We start from the raw sequence: 22,394 nt of genomic DNA, 5'->3' as shown, positions 1-22,394 counted from the left end.
GCACTGTCGCCTCACAGCAAGAAGGTCCAGATTCGAGCCCCGTGGCAGGCGAGGGCCTTTCTGTGTGGAGTTTGCATGTTTTCCCCGTGGGTTTCCTCCAGGTGCTCCGGTTTCCCCCACAGTCCAAAGACATGCAGGTTAGGTTAACTGGTGACTCTAAATTGACCGTAGGTGTGAATGTGAGTGTGAATGGTTGTCTGTGTCTATGTGTCAGCCCTGTGATGACCTGGCGACTTGTCCAGGGTGTACCCCACCTTTCGCCCATAGTCAGCTGGGATAGGCTCCAGCTTGCCTGCGACCCTGTAGAACAGGATAAAGCGGCTACAGATAATGAGATGAGATGTTTAAAATCTATATTTTTCTGTAAAGATGCTTTGCAAAAAAGTCTATTGTTAAAAGCTTGATACAAATAATTTGATTTTGCTGCAGACCAAGTACACCGCTTTATAGCAATGATATTCCCTAACAGCAGTGACCTCATTCAGCAGGATAATGTGCCTGCTACACTGCAGAAAATATTCATGAATGGTTTGAGGAATATACCAAGAGTTCGAGGTGTTGACTTGGCCTCCAAATTCCACAGATCTCAATCCGATCAAGCATCTGGGGGATGTGCTAGACAAACAAGTCTGATCCATGGAGGCCCCACCTCACAACTTACAGGAATTAAAGGATCTGCTGCTAATGTTTTGGTGCCAGATATCACGGTACACTTTCAGAGGTCTTATGGAGTCCATGCCTCGATGGGTCAGACCTGTTTTGGCAGCACAATGGGGACCTACATAATAATAGGCAGATGGTTTTAATGTTATAACTGATAATTTTACAGTGTTGTAAATATTTCTGGATGATCAAAATACTGTAGGTTCCTCAGAAATAAGACGACTGAAGAATCAGGAGACCAAGAACCAGGGAATAATAAAAGAGATGATTTATTGTGCACACAAGACAACCTGGGCAACAGTCTTAGGCTAAAGAAAAGTTGGACACAGCCAGTTTATGTACTGATCTTACACTAACGTGTGCGTACAAAGGGAACACACTAAACCAGATAGATATAGCCCAAGGCTTAGATAAGCTAAAATGGGAGCAAGGACATCATTATGACCCAGGGAACAGATGTGTACTTTATGAATTAGCAAAGTACAGACACTTATGCATTTTGAGTGAACAAAGACTCTTACTGAAATCAAAATAAATTTAACTGATCTTAATTATTAAAATTACATATATTAATCTTGGAACAATACAATAGAATATAATATATTAGTAGAACATGAGCAAAAAGACTTGAACTGAAATGTTGGTACTGTTTCCGTTCTATTCACATATGACTCAAGTTTACTGGCAAGTAAACTTTCTGGTAGCTCAATGGTTCTGTTCCAGTGTAATGCTGCTGCATGACACTGATCATAGTATTGCAGTTAATGCATGCAGTTAATCATGTGGTGATGATGGAACTGAATAAATAAGTGTGTTTCCACACTGTGAGAAGTGATATGGTTTCTCTCTCTTGCAAACGCACAGGTGGACTTGGAGACTACCCTGATGAGTAAAACTCTTTCCATACTGTCAGCAGTGGTGAGGCTGCTCTCCTATGTGAATGTGCTGATGTGTCTGGAGATGGTTCTGTCGAGTAAACTGTCAATAGTGATACGGCTTCTCTCCTGTGTGAATGCACTGGTGTTGTTGGAAAGCACTCTGACGAGTAAAATTCTTTCCGCACTGTGAGCAGAGATACGGCTTCTCCCCTGTATGAACGTGCTGGTGTTGCTGGAGATGACTCTGTCGAGTAAAACTCTTTCCACACTGTGAGCAGTGATACGGCTTCTCTCCTGAGTGAATGCGCTGGTGCCGTTGGAGATGAATCTTTTGAGTAAAACTCTTTCCACACTGTGAGCAGAGATGGGGCTTCTCTCCTGTGTGAATGCGCTGGTGTTGTTGGAGATAACTCTGATGAATAAAACTCCTTCCACACTGGGAGCAATGATACGGCTTCTCTCCTGTGTGAATGCGCTGGTGCCGTTGGAGATGAATCTTTTGAGTAAAACACTTTCCACATTGTGAACAGTGATGCGGCTTCTCTCCTGTGTGAATGCGCTGGTGTAGTTGGAGATGACTCTGATGAAAAAAACTCTTTCCACACTGTGAGCACTGATGAGGGTTCTCCCCTGTATGAATCCGCTGGTGTAGCTGGAGATTACGCTGATGAATAAAACTCTTTCCACACTGTGAGCAGTGATACGGCTTCTCTCCTGCGTGAACGCGCTGGTGTTGTTGGAGAGCACTCCGATGAGTAAAATTCTTTCCACACTGTGAGCAGTGATGAGGCTTCTCGCCTGTGTGAATGCGCTGGTGTTGATACAGAGCACTCTGATGAGTAAAACTCTTTCCACACTGTGAGCAGTGGTGAGGCTTCTCTCCTGTGTGAATGCGCTGGTGTTCTTGGAGATGACTCTGATGAATGAAACTCTTTCCACATTGTGAACAGTGATGTGGCTTCTCTCCTGTGTGAATGCGCTGGTGTTGTTGGAGATGACTCTTTTGGGTGAAACTTTTTCCACACAGTGAGCAGAGATATGGCTTCTCTCCCGTGTGAATGCGCTGATGTCGCTGAAGATCACTCTGTTGAGTAAAACCCTTTCCACAACGTGAACAGTGATATGGTTTCTCTCCTGTGTGAATGCGCTGGTGTGTTTGGAGATGACTCTGATGTGTAAAACTCTTTCCACACTGTGAGCAGTGATATGGCTTCTCTCCTGTGTGAATGCGCTGGTGTTGTTGGAGGTTACTCTGTTGAGTAAAACCCTTTCCACAATGTGAGCAGCGATATGGCTTCTCTACTGTGTGAATGCACTGGTGTGTTTGGAGATGACTCTGATGTGTAAAACTCTTTCCACACTGTGAGCATTGATATGGCTCCTCTCCTGGGTGAACTTGTTCATGTTGTTGGAGAGCACTCTGATGACCAAAATTCTTTCCACGTCCTGAGCAATGGTAAATTTCCTTTTGGTCATCACTGTTAGCAGTGTCAGAACCAAGACTATCAGATGATGTTGGCTGACTACTGGAGTCTTTGGAGGGGATCTGAAGATCATGTTTAATCTCTCCCAAATCGCATGGTTTCAAATAATCTTCATAGTGGCATCTCTGGATGTTTGTGTCTAGGTAAATTTGAAATGCATTGGAAAGTAGTTATGTTGAGCAGGGGGGAAAAAGTGCAACAGAAAGATGTTTATTTCTGGACAAGTGAAAGAACAAAAATATCAAAATGAACATGAAATGCAACTAGATTATAAAATGCAACACCACTATCCCAATGTCAAAGAATGTTTGATGTTAAAAACATTCGAGATTCTACATGAATGAAGATTTACTAATCTGTAATTCAAGTAACCAGCAACAGAGAATAAGTGGATCTGGGAATGGATCTGCTTGTCTACAATTTCACAAGGATTGGGGCACTAGCATGGACTACAGAGGGCTGTTCGTGATTTCTAGGATGAACATATCTACTTAAGTGACACTTCACTTGACACAAATCAGACAGTTCATCAAACAGGGACCACTTCTCTAAAGGAAACTCCTGCCATGAAAACAAGTCGGCCACCAGACAGGTTAGCCCAGCCAAGTAAACAGCACAGAACGAAGTAAAGTAGGACATGTCAGAGAAGCTCACAGATCCTGTATCTTACAGTTTCAAAATAATGCAGTTCTGCCATCCTCAAAGGAAGTACTTCAAGGCCAAATAATCCTCGCTGGCAGCTTTAGGCAACTTCTGAAGCACCGAGAAAAAAAAAAAAAGGTTCACAGCTAAGATACAGCAGCCTCTATCTAGGAATACAGATATTTCTATATGTTCTATCCGTCCTTCATCTTATCTACAAGTTTTTCTTGATCTCATCCACAAATCATTTCAAGAAAACAGTGCATTTATTGGTTGTAAATAATACTCTTTTTCCTTCTTTTTTCACCTGTTGCTACAATTCTTTTTCAAACAATATATCTGGTTAAAGACAGGACACAATTTTCTTCAGAGTCCTCATCAGGAAGTGATGTGAAACATTCATACAAGCTACGGTATTTCAGAAAAACCAGCTTTGAGTTTATTCAGTGTCAAGTGGAATATGTTCTTCTTCCGTTATGAGTAATAGTTTTTCTTGTGAGTAATGACCTAAAACACATTGGATAGTCTCACCCTACAATACCTGAGTGAACCTGTGGTCTTTTATGACCCACCATACCTGCTTTAATCAAACAGGTGCAGGTTATTTATTAGTACCTAGAATAATTTAGACTATTGCTGGGGTAGAGCCTTTTCTTGTGGGATCATGGGGGTTCCTAACTTCATGAGACCTATGGCCAGACTATACATGTTAGTCCTCATGCCTGATGGGATACCAGTGCCTGCTCTGGACAAACGCTGACTTTCAGGGCTCCTCCACTACACAAATACAAACCCTGGGCAAAAAAAAAAAAATCCAATTAAAGTAATATTTCATTGGACCACCTTTAGCTTTGATAATGGCACCCGTTCACCATCAAGGAAGAAAAATCCAGTGATGGGATAACCTGGGCATTCAGTGCATTTATGAAGTCTGCTGACTTCATTTTATTAGCATATACTATTGCTGAGTCTAGACCTGATCAAATTAAGCAACCCCAGATCATAACACTGCCTCCAGAGACTTGTATATTGGCCACTATGCATGATGGGTGCATTGCTTCGTGCACTTCCCTTCTTACCCTGATGCGCCTATCTGGACTCATCAAAAAAAAACATGACCTTTTTCAAACTGCTTCAGCTTTGTACTCCCATCAGCAGAAAATCACTAACGTGTACCAAATGTGGCTCACTGAGGGCCAAAAATTGACCATGTCCTTTCCAGCAGAAACCTATGGTATATTGCCACAAATTATGTCTAATATATAAATTTCTCTCACTGTTCTTCAATGGCAAAAAGGTTACATACATTATTACATACACCTCTAGCAAGATCAGAATTCTCAGCATGTGGTGTTTTGAACTGTGATTAAATCTTCCAAATATCATGAAAAAAAAAGTTCCTTCTGTATTTGTTTCCGTGTCACATACAGAGAAAATGAATGATTTTTCCTGATTACTTCAATAAGTTGCCTATAGCTTTTTATGTAACTGACTCTTTGTATGAGATAACATTGGGCCTACGGACACTACAGGTGGGTTACAGACACTAAAAGTGAGTTAATTGTCCTGCATTTTGTAATTCAGCAAGACATTCCAAGTACCATATAGACATATTGTGTTGTTACTAAGGACCCTTCATAGTTATTGTACTGAGCTCATTGTATATCTCTCAGCATTGTGTACATGGGGTGCCTACGAACACTGGAGATTTTCGTCATTTTGACACACCATTTTGAATCATACCTCAGTAGTATTAGGAAGTTATATTGCAAACATGTTTGGGTTTTTTTCCCCCCATCTGGATACTTTGTAGATGAGAAATTCATTATAAACTAGATATTAAATGCAAATTTGACATCATGAGCTTGATAAACTTGACAGAAAATATCTCCGTAGTAAATCTGTCACACTGCAGACATTTCATGCGTAGTCCAACAAGATCTATATTTTGCAACAAAATGGTAGCCTAGTAAACTAGACCCACCCGCCTAGCGGCCAAAAATATTTTTGCCTAGCGAATGGGTCTAGCCTCGCACCATATAAACAAAAACACCCCGGGCATCAAATCGTGCCCGCCAATCACAACGCAAGGTTTTCGTTTGGATTCTTTGGGCAGGCTTTTGCAGGAGTGACGACAAAGCTGCGCGACGCTAGATAAAGCGCAACAGGAAAGATGGCTACGGCTAGTGAACAGCGCGCGTTTGACTCCGCTTTGGAATCAGTTTTAGAAGAATTAGACTTGGAGTTTTCGTTGAAACATGAGCAGGAAGGGACTCTCCGCTCATTCCTTTTCAAGAAGGGCGTTTTCGCTGTTTTGCCGACCGGCTATGGCAAAAGTCTGATCTACCAGCTGGCTCCGCCCGTAGCCAAAAGGATGGGCTAGTTTGTGCAGTACGAAGAATTAATAAACAGCTTTGAAACATTACTTTTTGATTGTTTCTTATTTTCCCATTATTTTAAATTTAAGGGAAATTATTTCACCAAACACCACTAAATAAAAACTCTCAAAAACAGTTTAAGCAAACCCTTGAAAAACACTTGAAAAAAATAAGAGTGTATGTTAAGTATGTGGTACAGACTCCAAACTTGTGGTCATTATCTCCAAACTTCTTAATATCTAGAACCTGTTTATTAATTAATACGCATTTTGAAAAATTATTTATTTCAAGGTCTCCCCCACTGCACGCTCTGACTACGTCACAGTCACTGTTGCGCTGATTGGTCAGAGCGTTGGCTTATACGCACAGAGACAGTTTGAAAGACAGCGGTTTGTTCCACTCCCACCCTTCAGAAATGTCTACGGATCGAGGCCAGACTAAATATTCACATTTAGTCTGGCTTGCCAGGCTAACAAAATGGTGTACTTCAGCCTGAAAGATGAAGAAATATGATACACTAGCACAAACGGTGCATTCAATAAGTTGAAATGATATATTACAATACAGATGATGTACAACTTTCCTCATTGGAAAAACGAGACAAATCCATGAAATTGTAGCAATTTTGACCCACATTCACTGCCGTCAAATTTTTATTACTGCAGATATCAATGTGCGGTTTTCGACATCTGACAGTCCTTGCGATACTTTATCTGAAAACACTTAAACACTACAGTTATTCAGTTTCTCGAATTCTGAAAGGTGTGCATAACATTGAAATGGCTCACATTAGTGATTTTTCTGCTGCTTGCAAACTGAAGCCTTTTCTTCCAATTAGCCTCACTAACAAGTTGTTTTCTTATGGCCATACAGCCCTGAGGAAATGTTCTTACTTTCACTATTAAACACATCCATAAGTCCTGCTGTCGATTTTTTACAATTCAATTTCACGAAGACTTTAAGTGTTCGCCAATCATGGTCGGGCAAAATTTTTTCAGACCATCATTTCATTCTACAAAGTTGACAGTTCACCACTATCCTTCCAGGTTTTAATAATGTGTTGGACAATTATTAACCCAATTCCTGTAATATCAACAATCTCCTTAGTTATTTTCTTCACTTCATGCAAGCCAACAAACTGACCCTTCTGAAACACATTCACATTTTTTCCATGACTGAATGTCTTTCACCAAAGAAGCCTGAGGAAGATCCGAAAAGTGAGATGGCAGGACCATGTTACAAATGAGGAAATATTGCGGAGGGCCAGATCACAACCTTTGAGTGAAATTGTTGCCAAAAGAAGACTACGGCTAGCAGGCCACATCTTGCGCTTGCCAGACCACCGTCATGCAAAAACAGCCATAACGTGGACACCGCCAGTCAGCAAGAGAAGGAGGAGAAGGCCAAAGGTCACATGGAGGAGGACTTTCCAGGGGGGCCTAAAGAGAATGAACATCCCCTGGGAGAAGGCTGATGAAGCTGCAGCTGACAAATCTAAGTGGCGGAAACTTGCTGCCCAGTGTGCCAATAGGCACAGGAGGACCCAAGTCTGTCACTGCATCAGTTAGAGCTAAAAGAACTGTTGCCAGCTGAAACATGTGACCCACTGCAGTAATTATCGAAACAAGGACTTGTAAGTATTTGCTTATTTTAATCTTAACGATGACTTTCTTTTGAAAAGACAGTGAATAATGCAATAGAACGGAGATGATTTGCAATATGTATGGCTGTACTTTACCATTCATGGCACACTTTTTGTTCCAGAGGTCATGAAACATAGGACTGAGTTCTTTGGCATACTCCTCATCATACCACACCAAGAGCTCCTGTTCTGGATTAATGGGTCGACAGCAACGATACAGAATTTCCCCTCTATACTGAAACGCCACAAGGTTCTGTTCTTCATCATTACGAGCACAATTCACATACCTAAAACAATGAGGCAAAGTGGCAGAAAAGGTAAAAATCAGATCAGAGTTACAGACCGAGAAAAAGCATGGGGGAGATATCAGTAACAAGAAGAAGATAAAGTTCTTCCAACAAATTAGGAACTGTAAAACCAATGACTAAACAAAGACCCAATAACTGGTATAGTCCTCACCTCATCCAATTTGCATGCATTTCTCTTGTGGAATCTATGTACTCTTCACACTGCCTGCTCCTGCATATCTGTAGAAAAATTACACATTTATATTTTCTTCATTAAATTAATCTCTGCCTTCAAATTAAATTACACAGGTAAAGGTACTGTGGCATCGAGGGTGTGGTCGAGTGTCAGCTGTGAACAGCGAGCAGTCAGGTTGAATGAACCAGTAGTGAACATGTGATGAGGTGCACCTGTGTCTAATTACTGGCTGCCTATTAACCTGTGCGTCTTTCAGACAGCCAAGAACGAGAGACAGACAGAGCTCAGAGCTGTGATGCCCTGTTGCATGTGTGTGCCCACGTGTATATAGTGCGTATACGTAGTAGTTCAATAGTCACTGAAATGTGTGGTTAAAATTAAAAAGAGCACACCTTGAATTGCAGCGTCTGGCTCCGGTTCCTCATTGCCCACCCTCAAAGCTGTTGCACTTGTGCCAAAAGCCATAGGGAACCTTTATTCCATGTGGCTCATCATAATCCTATGGCTGGGCACTTGGGACAGGATAAAACATTGAATCATTTCATAGCCCGTTTCTACTGGCCAGGGATTTACGCCAATGTCCACAGGTGGTGTGCGACTAGTCACAAATGCCAGCTGGTGAATCCAGTGGCCACACCAAAAGTGCCATTGCGCCCATGACCATTAATTGAGATCCCCTTTGAAATAATTGGCATGGATCTCATCAGGCCATTAGATCTATCTGCATGCGGGTATCACTTTTTTGTTCGTCATAGTTGACTGTGTAACGCAATACCCTGAAGTAGTACTTCTTCATAGTATCTCAGCACGCAGTGTTGCAAAGGCACTCTTCCGCCTTATCTCCTGAGTTGGGATTCCGAAAGAAATCCTGACTGATCAAGGCACTACTTTTATATCACGCGCACTACGCGAATTCTACAAATTGGGGATTAAATCGATCCATGTTATTGTTCATCATCCGCAAATGGATAGGCTGGTCAAACAATTTAACCAAACACTTATGAATCATGTTCTTAAGTTCATTCGGGGGAATGCTAAAAACTGGGATAGGTGGCTAGACCCTCTGTTCTTTGCAGTGCGTGAGGTCCTGCAAGCCTCCACCGGGTTTTCCCCGTTCAAATTGCTGTATGGGTGCAAGCCCCATGGTGTCTTAAACATCAGTAGAGAAAGTCGAGAGGCCTTCTCAAAGCAAAAATGAAATTCAATACGTTATTGACCTGAGAGCAAAACTCCATACACTGAGTCACATAACCCAGGAGAACTTGCCACAGGCCCAAGCACATCAATCTCGCTAGTACAACAGAGGGACAATGCTAAGGGAATTTACACCAGGAGAGAAAGTCCTTATTTCACTGCCCACCTCAAGCTCAAAATTATTCGCCAAGTGGCAAGGGCCCTTTGAAATCACACAGCAAATTGGGGAGGTCGAAGTCAGTCAAGCATCCAGATAGAGGCAACGATGCCCCTTTTCCACCAAAGCAGTTCCAGGGCTGGTTCGGGGCCAGTGCTTAGTTTGGAACCGGGTTTTCTGTTTCCACTGACAAAGAACTGGCTCTGGGGCCAGAAAAAACGGTTCCAGGCTAGCACCAACTCTCTGCTGGGCCAGAGGAAAGAACCGCTTACGTCAGCGGGGAGGCGGAGTTGTTAAGACCAACAACAATAACAAGACCACGAAAGATCGCCATTTTTAAGTGACAAGAAGCAGCAGCTGTACAAACGCTAAGTCATCCATTATTATTATTGTTGTTGTTGCTGCTGCTGCTTCCGTGTTGTTTTTGCTTCGATATTCGCGCCAAGGTTTATGCAAACGTAGCGACGTAACTGACGTATACAGCGACGTAATGACGTATACAGCGACGTAACTGACGTAGCTCCGCAAGCTATGGAAAAGCAAACTGGTTCTCAGCTGGCTCGCAAGTTGAACGAGTTGTGAACCAGCACCAGCACCGGCTCCGAACCAGCCCTGGAACTGATTTGGTGGAAAAGGGGTACATGTCAAATTTACCACCTCAACCTCTTGAAACTGTGGAGAGAGGAGTTTCCTGTGGTTCTGGCGACGGTAGTTCTGGAGAGGGCATAGCTAGGACTGGAGGCAAGTCTAAAAAGTGCTGCCCAATTCACCCTGGTTTCCTGTGGAGACCACCCCTCACCATCCCAGAGAGCACAGGTTATTAGGTTGCAGGAGGAATTTTGCAATGTATTCTTGCCCCTCCCTGGTCGCACTGACCTCATAGAGCACCACATTGGCAACCCCCCAGGGGTGGTGCTGCGCAACCACCCGTATTGGCTCCCTGAGCATAAGAATAATGTGGTTCGGGATAAACTCCAGGCTATGCTTGGTTCAGGATGAATCAGTAGCTAAGGTGTGAGAAGGTCTCTTTCAGGCACCTATGTCTCTTTCAGATAACCAGGAGAGAGAGAGAGTGCAGTGTGTCTACATAGTAGTTAAATAGTTACTGAAAAGTGTGCTTAAAAATAAAACGAGCACACCTTGAATTGCAGGCTCTGGATCCGGTTCCTCATTGCACACTTTCAAAATTATTACAGTACACAAGAACGAGAATAATGACTCATGCCAATATTACATGAAGCATTATGAAAGCAGAATTAAAAGGTTCCTGACTGTATGTTTAGTTTCACAGAACAGCCGACAAGCTCTGAGGTGAATTTAGTAAGCTTAAAGGAGATACACAGAACCTTCATTTTTAAATGCATTTCTGAGTGGATAGTATCTCCATCCTTGACTCTTGTATGCTGCATAAATGGGAATTTAAAAAATATATATATTTTTGAGAGTTAAAATCGACCGCAAAGTTAGGATTCAAGCTGCCCCGCTGAGCCAGCCAGCCCTGAGCGCGTGACGTCACAGTGGTAACCGGTTTTAAGGCCGAGGCCTTTGACAGCTATAGACCAAAGTCATGTAAATAAAAATTTATGATGAAAGTAAGAAATACCGTTACCGACTTGCTCAACTAAGACTGATTTGACTTCATTGATTGTGGGTTGACTCTCATTAAAACAGGATGGGTGCTATAATTTATGCAACATACATGTACATGCATGCATTTTCACTGATAAAACGTAAAAGGCTCATTAAATAATCAGATGAACCTAGACAATCACATTCTGAAGCAAATTAAATAATCTTATACCGGTAACTTAAACACTCAATACAAGTCACATATCACACAGTAAATTTTAAGTATTATTCTGAATTAAGGCCTAGAATGACAGGGGTCCATCTTCTTATGAACAGTGGTAATTCCAACTGTAAAATAGCAGTCATATTTTCCATGATATAGACCCATTTGATTTTTTGTATCCACTGGGCTTTTGTAGGGGAACTAGGTTGCATCCAATTAATAGTGATTATTTTTCTTGCAATCATTAATAGAATATGTAACATGTAAGATTGGTCCTTAGAAAGCAAGTCTTCCGGCATTTTCTCCAATAAGAAAATTAAGGGGTCCAGAGGGATAGCCATCCTGAAAATGTTGTCCAATTCCTCTTTAATGTCTTTCCAATATGTCTATATCACAGAGCAATCCCAAAATATGTGGGTGTGGTCCCCCACCATGCCACAGTTCCTCCAGCAGATATTAGGGGCGTTGTTTTTAAACCTTGATACAGTGCCTTGAAAAAGTATTCATACCCCTTGAACTTTTTCACATTTTTCCACCTTACAACCATGAACTTAAAAGTTTTTTATTGAGATTTTAAGTGATAGACCAACACAGAGTAGCACATAATTGTGAAGTGAAATGAAAATGATAAATGGTCTTCAAAATTTTAAACAAATAAAAATCTGAAAAATGGTGTGCATTAGTATTCAGCTCCCTGTACTCTGATACCTCTAAATACAATCCAGTGCAATCAATTGCCTTCAGAAGTCATCTAATTAGTTAATAGAGTCCTACTGTGAGTAATTTACTCTCAGCATAAACACACTTGTTCTGTGAAGGCCTCAGTGGTTTGTTAGAGAACACTAAAGAACAAACGGCATCATGAAGACCAAAGAACTCACCAGACAGGTCAGGGATAAAAAGTTCTGGAGAAGTTTAAAGCAGGGTTAGGTTATAAAAAAAAAATACCTCAAGCTCTGAACATCTCAAGAAGCACTGTTCAATCCATCATTCAAAAATGGAAAAAGTATGGCACAACTGCAAACCTACCAAGACATGGCCATCCACCTAAACTGACAGAGCGAGCAAGGAGAGCACTGGTCAAAGAAGCAGCCAAGAGGCCCATGATCACTCTGGAGGAGCTGCAGAAATCCACAGCTCAGGTGGGAGAATCTGTGTGCAGGACGACTATAAGTCATACACTCCACAAAGCTGGCCTTTTTGGAAGAGTGGCAAGAAGAAAGCCATTGTTGAAAGACAGGCATAAGAAGCCATGTAGGGGACACAGCAAACATGTGGAAGAAGGTGTTTTGGTCAGATGAGACCAAAGTTGAACTTTTTGGCCTAAATGCAAAGCGCCATGTGTGGCGGAAAACTAACACTGCTCATCACCCTGCATACACCATCCCCACTGTGAAACATGGTGGTGGCAGCATCATGCTATGGGGATGCTTTTCTTCAGCAGGGACAGGGAAGCTGGTCAGAGTTGATGGGAAGATGGATGGAGCTAAATACAGGGCAATCCTGGAAGAAAACCTGTTGGAGGCTGCAAAAGACTTGAGACTGGGAAGGAGATTCACCTTCCCAGACAATGACCCTAAACATACAGCCAGAGCTACAATGGAATGGTTTAGATCAAAGAATATTCATGTGTTAGAATGGCCCAGTCAAAGTCCAGACCTAAATCCCATTGAGTATCTGTGGCAAGACTTGAAAATTGCTGTTCACAGACGCTCTCCATCTAATCTGGCTGAGCTTGAGCTATTTTGCAAAGAAGAATGGGCAAAAATTTCAGTGTCTAGATGTGCAAAGCTGGTAGAGACATACCACAAAAGACTTGCAGCTGTAATTGCAGCAAAAGGTGGCTCTACAAAGTATTGACGCAGGGGGGCTGAATACATCACATCACATTTTTCAGATTTTTATTTGTTTAAAATTTTGAAAACCATTTATCATTTTTGTTTCACTTCACAATTATGTGCTACTCTGTGTTAGTCTATCACATAAAATCTCAATAAAAAACTTTTAAGTTCGTGGTTGTAAGGTGGAAAAACATGAAAAAGTTCAAGGGGTATGAATACTTTTGCAAGGCACTGTACCTTCAGAGGTGTCCTAAAGAATCTTGTTTTCACCTTCCAGTCAAATTCTTTCCACATCTGACTTTCAATCCCTTTATGACTTGCTAAACATATATCTTCCCATGTGTCATTGTCTATAATTGTATTGAGTTCCAATTCCCACTCACTTTTAATATGAAAGGTATTGTCTGATGTATCTTTCATAAGACTCATATACGTGATACCTGATGCTTTGTTGATACCAGTTGTTGATAAATATGTATAAAATACCTTTCAACCTCAATTGGATCTCTTAAGATTATCACAATCTGTGTGCTCAGTGAAGTAATGTCGTACTCTGTTTTTGTTGTTTTGTATCCAAATGAGAGTCGGAGCTTACCCATCTGTGTTCTCGCTTCTCGAAGACCAATCTTGTGGCCGATTGTTTTGAAACAATCTGACTTTCAGTTGTTTGTTCAGTTCTCCGTTCATTTGCTTCTTCCACGTAAGGGCGAGATATTGCTGCTGAGGCAAGCATATCCAGTGGAGAAATCAGACAGCTGGTCCACTCATTCTCCATACTGAGTACTCCGCCATTACTGCTCGGCTCAGGCAATTACTAAAACCCAGGACGGGACGTCACTAGTTTTAGCAACAACCGCGGGGAGGTCACTGCCTGAGCAATAATATGTCCCATTTCATCCTGGGTTTTAGCAACAACCCTTGGCTCACACTCTGGGAGAACTGGTGCAACTGAACTTACTTTCCTTTAATTGTTGGTACTGCACCCTTTTTCAATACGGGCTTATAGCCAACACTCCTGAACAGATCAGAGGTCTCGTACGAGTCTTCAGTAAAATGTGCAGAGCAGAGGACAGACTACTTCGTAGACGCCCAATGTGCCCGTGAACAACTCGCAAAACGCATCCAAATCTTTGCAGTTTGAACATTCTTGAGCCATGAATGCAATGTAAATCCACCTTCTGTTGTGTTGCTGCACCCGCCAGCAACACATCTACGTGGCATGGCGATAAATTAGCTCAAAATGGAGGATCGGAGTTGCAGTCAGCTCTATGTTTTACTATAGCGGAAATGGCGATGAGACCGATAGCCTTACTGCGGTGATGTCACAGATGGCAAGGTCATTCACTCAGACCGCAACCTATATGAATCACTTTAATTATAAAAATTACTATATTAGATTTTATGTTAACACTTAAAACTATTCCTGTGCCATTCTTGAGGTCTCAAGGCATTTATAAACAAAAAGCGAGGCCTTGGTTCAGCGTATCTCCTTTAAGAAAATGCAGGCAAGACTTTACATCAGAATTTAGGTGAAGGAAATTTTTACACAAGATTTGATGTCTGACATGGCAAAGCTGTGCTGTTCAATCAAATCCTCTGGTAAATACCTGCCCCTTGTGTTTTGGCCTCTCAACGGACACGTTAATGTCAGTTCTGCCCTGAAACAGGTTTTGTACAAGTGGAAAATATTTTTTCAAAAGTAATATCTAAATTACTGTAAGTATTTGTGAGCTAATATTGTTTTAGTTCAGTATAGCTCTGATCCTGGATATGTGACTGATCCAGATTCAAATATCTCTCTTACATAAAGAGAACAGTGGGCCTCATTTATCAAGCTGGACACAAGGAATCTTGTATTCAGGAAAATTCATTTAATTTGCAAAATATTTGTATCCTATGAGAGCTCCTGCGTCAGTACGTATGTAAATCACATATTTATTTGTCCTGCCAGTGTTCTGCAATGGCTGAGATTCATCACTACAACACTGAAGCCGAGAGGGCACTCTTTCATTGTTAATTCATTCCTTTTGTAATGGTGAGCTCTTTGTAAGCTTTGCCTTTTACAGACTTTTGTCAAGCAAAAACCAAGCTCATTCACATGAATTCTTTTTATTCACAAACATTAAATCTTTTAGATAATATAGTTGCGAGATGTCCTGACGTTAAGCCCACACATTTGGCTTCCTGCAGTTCATTGATGTACAGTGATGCTTGAAAGTTTATGAACACTTTAGAATTTTCTGTATTTCTGCATAAATATGACCTAAAACATCATCAGATTTTCACACAAGTCCTAAAAGAAAGAAAGAAAGAAAGAAAGAAAGAAAGAAAGAAAAGCACAACTTTATTCATTACACACTTGTGAAATTTCCTCTCTGCATTTAACCCTTCTGAAGCAGTGAACACACACATGCACAATGAGCACACACACATACCCAGAGCAGTGGGCAGCCATGCTAACAGCGCCCGGGGAGCAGTCAGGAGTTCGGTGCCTCGCTCAAGGGCACCTCAGCCCAAGGCCGTCCCATATTAACCTAACCGCATGTCTTTGAACTGTGGGGGAAACCGGAGCACCCGGAGGAAACCCACGCAGACACGGGGAGAACATGCAAATTCCACACAGAAAGGCCCTCGCTGGCCGCTGGGTTCGAACCCAGAACCTTCTTGCTGTGAGGCCACCATGCTAACCACTACACCACCATGCCACCCAAAAGTAGATAAAGAGAACCCAGTTAAACAAATGAGACAAAAATATTATACCTGGTCATTTATTTATTGAGGAAAATGATCCAATATTACATATCTGTGAGTGGCAAAAGTATGTGAACCTTTGCTTTCAGTATCTGGTGTGACCCCCTTGTGCAGCAATAACTGCAACTAAGCGTTTGCGGTAACTGTTGATCAGTCCTGCACACCGGCTTGGAGGAATTTTAGCCCGTTCCTCCGTACAGAACAGCTTCAGCTCTGGGATGTCGGTGGGTTTCCTCACATGAACTGCTCGCTTCAGGTCCTTCCACAACATTTCCATTGGATTAAGGTCAGGACTTTGACTTGGCCATTCCAAAACATTAACTTCATTCTTCTTTAACCATTCTTTGGTAGAACGACTTGTGTGCTTAGGGTCATTGTCTTGCTGCATGACCCACCTTCTCTTGAGATTCAGTTCATGGACAGATGTCCTGACATTTTCCTTTAGAATTCTCTGGTATAATTCAGAATTCATTGTTCCATCAATGATGGCAAGCCGTCCTGGCCCAGATGCAGCAAAACAAGCCCGAACCATGATACTCCCATATTTTGGTTGAGTCCAATCTCTTTAGAGATGGTTTTGTAACCTTTTCCAGCCTGATGAGCATCAACAACGCTTTTTCTGAGGTCCTCAGAAATCTCCTTTGTTCGTGCCATGATACACTTCCACAAACATGTGTTGTGAAGATCAGACTTTGATAGATCCCTGTTCTTTAAATAAAACAGGGTGCCCACTCACACCTGATTGTCATCCCATTGATTGAAAACACCTGACTCTAATTTCACCTTCAAATTAACTGCTAATCCTAGAGGTTCACATACTTTTGCCACTCACAGATATGTAATATTGGATCATTTTCCTCAATAAATAAATGACCAAGTATAATATTTTTGTCTCATTTGTTTAACTGGGTTCTCTTTATGTCATATTTATGCAGAAATATAGGAAATTCTCAAGGGTTCACAAAATTTCAAGCACCACTGTAAATTATTTAGAGTGAAATGTACAAGTAGAACCAAGTTATCAGCAGTTTGATGGACCTGAAAGTGTGTTTAAAGTATCTCCACATATCGCTGGCAAGTAGAAATTGATATTCATGGGAGTTACATTCATCCAGTGGTGACATTTTGTTGCTTAAAAGTAAAAAGAGGGCACTCTTTCATTGTTAATTCATTCATTTTGTTTCTTAAAAATAAAGTTTAAAATATTGATAATAAATTTAGAACAAACTCACCATCCAGGAGTATCTGCTGTTCATTGCTTTCTCTATGTCCACCAGCTCTCCCTGGTAGGGTCCAAAGTGTACACCTATTGGAACAGTCTCTCCCTTATTAAACACTCCCAGGCCTGCGTCAGGAGTACCGGACTTCCGAATCTCTAGTCCAGGAGGAAGAGTTTGTCTTGCTCGGTCAGGAACTCCCATGGGAACAGGAGTATCAGGGATGAAGAAGGGTGGTCCGTGAAGCTCACACTTGTGAAAGAAGAAGGATTTGCAAACTTCACAATCTAAGAGTAGCATAAAAAAAAAACAATGGGAAGAAATGATGCCCAAACGTGTATGCATTGCATCTGTGTGAGAGAACATGTACAACAGAATTGTATAAATATTAGCCTAAAAAAGCTTGCCAAAAATGTTCATGGAGCAGCTGGTTGAGACTAGAAGTGTTCACCAGGAACACAACCTTGCAGGATACAAACATAAGTGACACTAGTGGCAATTTAAGCATAGCCGATTTGCCCATATCTGGAGGAAAACAGTGGACCCAGAGGAAACCTATACGGACATGAGGAGAATGTGAAAAAATCTCAATACGGACATCAGGATCGAATCCATGACCCTGGAGCTATGAGGCCATGAAGATGCACCACGGGTTTTCCCCTAAATCTGTAGAGAGATATTTGGACACCTGACCATCACACCCATAAATTCTTGTTGAACATCTCATCCCAGACTCATTCTTCTTTGCTGTTAAACTAAGCTCCACTATTCTGGGAGTACTTTCCATTACAGCATTCATGAGGTCAGGCACGAATGTTAGGTGAGGAGGCTTGGGGTGCAGTCGGTGTTCCACTTCATCCCAAAGGTGTTCAGTGGGTTCAAGATCAGGGTTCTGTGCAGGACACTCGAGTTCTTCCACTCCAACCTTAATATACCATATCTTCATTGAGCTTACTTTGTGCACAGGGGCACTGTCATGCTGGAACAGGTTTTGGCTTCTTAATTCCAGTGAAGAGAAACTGTAAAGCTACAGCATGCAAAGACATTCAATTGTGTGCTTCCAACTTTGTGGTAATAGCTTGGAGAAGAACCACATATGGGTGTAATGGTCAGGGGTGCACAAACTTTAACCAAGTACTGTAAAGAATCACATCCATGGAGCTTGAAAGAAGTTATTCTGGAGCGAATATAGGGGTAACTATTCAAATGTATGTATTTAAAGAAAAAAAAATTTAGTTTTCCTCAATCCTATGTATGATACATACATTGAGTATTAGGGTGCATCAGTTGCCCCCTAAAAATGAAAAGTTCCTCCGATCATGATGCATTTTTGTTTTTATGTTCCTTTTGGTAAGAAAACACACTGGGTGAAATATTTTGACAAAATTCAAAAGTTTAATGGTAGCACCAGGAGCTCAAAGTTATGGAAGAAGCTGCTATTTTATGACTTTTATGACAATTTCGATCACTTTTCATGAAACATTATGGCACCTTACAGAGTACACCAAATATCTTAGATACACATTTTTAGTCCACATTCTAAATATATTATCAAGCACAGTTTGAGTTTTAGCTGTTCATTGAATCATTGTTCAACTACTTTAAACAATACAAATGTATTATGAATCACATTAATGCTTCTCAATCCCTTGCAAAGGTTCTTAACATGATCTCTGGGTCACAAGAAATCAATAAATGGAGTCCAACATTGTGATTCAAACCTTACGCGAAAACATAAAATAAGCGTTTTTTGGCAAAAAATGAACCTCATGGAGCCACCATTAGACTTTTGAATATGGTCAAAAAATTTTACAGGATGTCTTTATTGGTGAAAAGGAACACCCAAACAAAAATGCATCAGATTTTATGAAAGTGAGGGCGACTGATGCACCCTATTGAGTATGACACATACTCTATAAACATAAAAACTCTGCAAATTCATTTAGTCATAATTTGGTGACTAAATTATCTGAAACAGAGGCTACATCCCAAAATGGCCCACTATTGTACTTTCAGTGCATGAAATAATGTGTCGGATAGAATAATCAATGAGGATGCTACTGAGCTCCTGAATGGCCTGATGTCGTACAGAGGGAGTCTTTATTGTCCGGATCTTCTTCTTTAACGGACAGAAGTACAGGTAGGTTCTTGAGGTCGTCTCCATGGTTGGAGATATTCAGCTCCAGTGTCTCCTCTTTCTTCACACAGACTCCTGATACTTGGGATATCCATCCATCTGAAATCTCTATTTTCATGTCTTCATACAGCTAAAGATCAGACAACAACAACACATATTAAGAAAAGGCTTTAGATTTCCTTTTTTCATTATATATTATTAGGTTTTTGTATCATTAGCAGGACAGCTTGTAGGCTGGCAGTGAAGCAAGGTAGCAAAATACAAACACTGGTCAAACTTTAACATCTTATTGTTTGTTTTTGCAACACAAATCATTATTAAGCTTTACCTGTGAGGGATCAGGAGACTGAGACGTCCTGGAGGAGCACTGTCTGTCTCCTGCTGAACTCATTATAACAGCTCTAAACAAAGATTAGTATAGGTAATCGTACGGGGCTGAGTAAAATTAAGGATTAATTTCACGAGTGATTTAGAAGTTTTGAAATTTCAAAACTTTGAAATCACGAGTGAAATTGATCCTTAATTTTACGAGGAACCATACGATTACTTGTTTATAACATATAGGGCCAAATTCATACTTCGGAAGCCATTTAAGTTCACAACATTTGTCATTCATGTTTTCTGAACCAATCAGGGCACGAGACTATCTTGGACGTTTGAATCAGTTTCTAAAGCGTCTTTCATCATGACACGGCGACACGGTGTGTTCTAACTCACAGCATTCATATGCCACTAGAGAGTCGGTTATTTGTCTTTCTGCGGCCCATTTCTTAAACACGAAAAGCCGAAAATTCATACTATTTTTTGGTATTTTCATTTTCGCTTGCAGCTTTCAATTGGCTTATCATTTCTTCATCAAATATAGCGAAACGCGGCATTGCTGATTCAGCAGAGTCGGCCATTTTGTTGACAAAATTTGCTAATTTTTGTAACCGTAACCAAGCAACGAACTAGCCAATAGCATTTCAGAAATACGGCCACGTGTTAAGCAAAAAAGTTATAAAGTTATAATAATAATAACAAATTATTATATTAACGTATTTAATTTCTCTACAAAAATAAAGAGGATAATGTAAATCTGTTCATGAACCTTTAAACCTCAACATTAATTATTTTTATTGTTAAAAAGTTAAGAAACAAGCCTAGAAAAAAAACTTGGATATTTAACTCAATTTATATGAATTGTTCTTATCTTGATTAGTGTAAGCTGATCGTAAAGAGTGACTTAGAACAAGATTATTTCAATACTTTAAACATAAAAATAAACAGGTTACCCACACAAAAATACACCACGAAGGCCGAATTCCAAATCTCTCCTTACTGGATAAATAGTGCACTACATAGGGAGCATGCAGCATTATCATATTGAATATAGTGGACTTAAACAATGGACACCCATTTGGGATTCGGCCTCACAGCATAATTGTAGCTTACCTCAGGGTTTAAAGCATAACGAATCTTCAAACATAGGCAAAACAATTAACCTGTATTTTTTTAACTATATCAGATCTAACCTACACTGGAAATTTTATTCGAAATATTTAATATAATGATGATTAGCGCTGTTATCTTAAGATGTTCCAGAAAGAAACATACAGCGGCTTTTTCTTCTCCAATGTTTTCTAGCAGTTGTAGCAGCAGTTACTACGCGCTCTACCGCCACCACCTGGTCTGGAGGGGAGTAGCAAACACTTACTGAAAGGAGATCCCGGCCATATCTCGTGAGGACCAACCTGAATACTTCAGAATATGTAGGAAACGCTCAGACAAATTCTAGCAAACTTTAATCTAGCTGATAATCATCATCTCATCTCATTATCTCTAGCCGCTTTATCCTGTTCTACAGGGTCGCAGGCAAGCTGGAGCCTATCCCAGCTGACTACGGGCGAGAGGCAGGGTACACCCTGGACAAGTCGCCAGGTCATAATAGTGGAGCTCCGAGCGGAGCACCATACCGAAGAAAAAATGGCAAACCCATCGAGTCGATTATTTGTGGTTTATCCGTGTACCACCAGTCATACACACCGCCTAGTGGCCAGTGTTAGTAATTACCAGTCGTACACACCGCCTAGTGGCCAGTGTTAGTAATTACAGTCATACACACCGCCTAGTGGCCAGTGTTAGTAATTACAGTCATACACACCGCCTAGTGGCCAGTGTTAATAATTACAGTCATACACACCACCTAGTGGCCAGTGTTAATAATTACAGTCATACACACCGCCTCGTGGCCAGTGTGAGTAATTACAGGCATACACACCGCCTAGTGGCCAGTGTTAGTAATTACCAGTCATACACCGCCTAGTGGCCAGTGTTAGTAATTACAGTCATACACACCGCCTAGTGGCCAGTGTTAATAATTACAATCATACACACCGCCTAGTGGCCAGTGTTAGTAATTACAGTCATACACACCGCCTAGTGGCCAGTGTTAGTAATTACCAGTCGTACTCACCACCTAGTGGCCAGTGTTAGTAATTACAGTCATACACACCGCCTAGTGGCCAGTGTTAATAATTACAGTCATACACACCGCGTACACGGTGGTGTAGTGGTTAGCGCTGTCGCCTCACAGCAAGAAGGTCCTGGGTTCGAGCCCCGGGGCCGGTGAGGGCCTTTCTGTGTGGAGTTTGCATGTTCTCCCCGTGTCCGCGTGGGTTTCCTCCAGGTGCTCCGGTTTCCCCCACAGTCCAAAGACATGCAGGTTAGGTTAACTGGTGACTCTAAATTGACCGTAGGTGTGAAAGGTTGTCTGTGTCTATGTGTCAGCAGTGTGATGACCTGGCGACTTGTCCAGGGTGTACCCCGCCTTTCGCCCGTAGTCAGCTGGGATAGGCTCCAGCTTGCCTGCGACCCTGTAGAAGGATAAAGCGGCTAGAGATAATGAGATGAGATGAGATGAGACACACCGCCTCGTGGCCAGTGTGAGTAATTACAGTCATACACACCGCCTAGTGGCCAGTGTTAATAATTACAGTCATACACACCGCCTAGTGGCCAGTGTTAGTAATTACAGTCATACACACCGCCTAGTGGCCAGTGTTAATAATTACAATCATACACACCGCCTAGTGGCCAGTGTTAGTAATTACAGTCATACACACCGCCTAGTGGCCAGTGTTAGTAATTACCAGT

At 41.4% G+C, this 22,394-nt stretch overlaps 1 protein-coding gene across 3 annotated transcripts; it reads right to left on the bottom strand.

Moving 5' to 3' along the window:
- Positions 1-916: 916 nt before the first annotated feature.
- LOC132890967 (zinc finger protein 883-like) lies at positions 917-20,867 on the bottom strand. Of its 3 annotated transcripts, XM_060928378.1 has the most exons (7): positions 20,694-20,867; positions 19,588-19,660; positions 19,212-19,389; positions 17,138-17,409; positions 8,147-8,214; positions 7,784-7,974; positions 917-3,164 (listed from the first exon to the last, which is right to left on the bottom strand). In XM_060928378.1, the coding sequence occupies exons 2-7, from the start codon at positions 19,648-19,650 to the stop codon at positions 1,645-1,647; spliced, it is 2,292 nt and encodes a 763-aa protein (XP_060784361.1). In that variant the 5' UTR covers positions 19,651-19,660; positions 20,694-20,867; the 3' UTR covers positions 917-1,644. The 3 variants fall into 3 exon arrangements, with proteins under 3 accessions (XP_060784361.1, XP_060784362.1, XP_060784363.1); XM_060928379.1 differs by lacking the exons at positions 19,588-19,660; positions 20,694-20,867 and having other exon boundaries at positions 17,138-17,374; positions 19,212-19,379; XM_060928380.1 differs by lacking the exons at positions 17,138-17,409; positions 19,212-19,389; positions 19,588-19,660; positions 20,694-20,867 and adding an exon at positions 13,750-13,864.
- Between the last annotated feature and the right edge of the window lie 1,527 nt (positions 20,868-22,394).

Source organism: Neoarius graeffei, chromosome 8, assembly GCF_027579695.1.
Source record: "Neoarius graeffei isolate fNeoGra1 chromosome 8, fNeoGra1.pri, whole genome shotgun sequence".
NCBI classification, from domain to species: Eukaryota; Metazoa; Chordata; class Actinopteri; order Siluriformes; family Ariidae; genus Neoarius; species Neoarius graeffei.
This window is presented reverse-complemented; position numbering and strand designations above follow the sequence as displayed.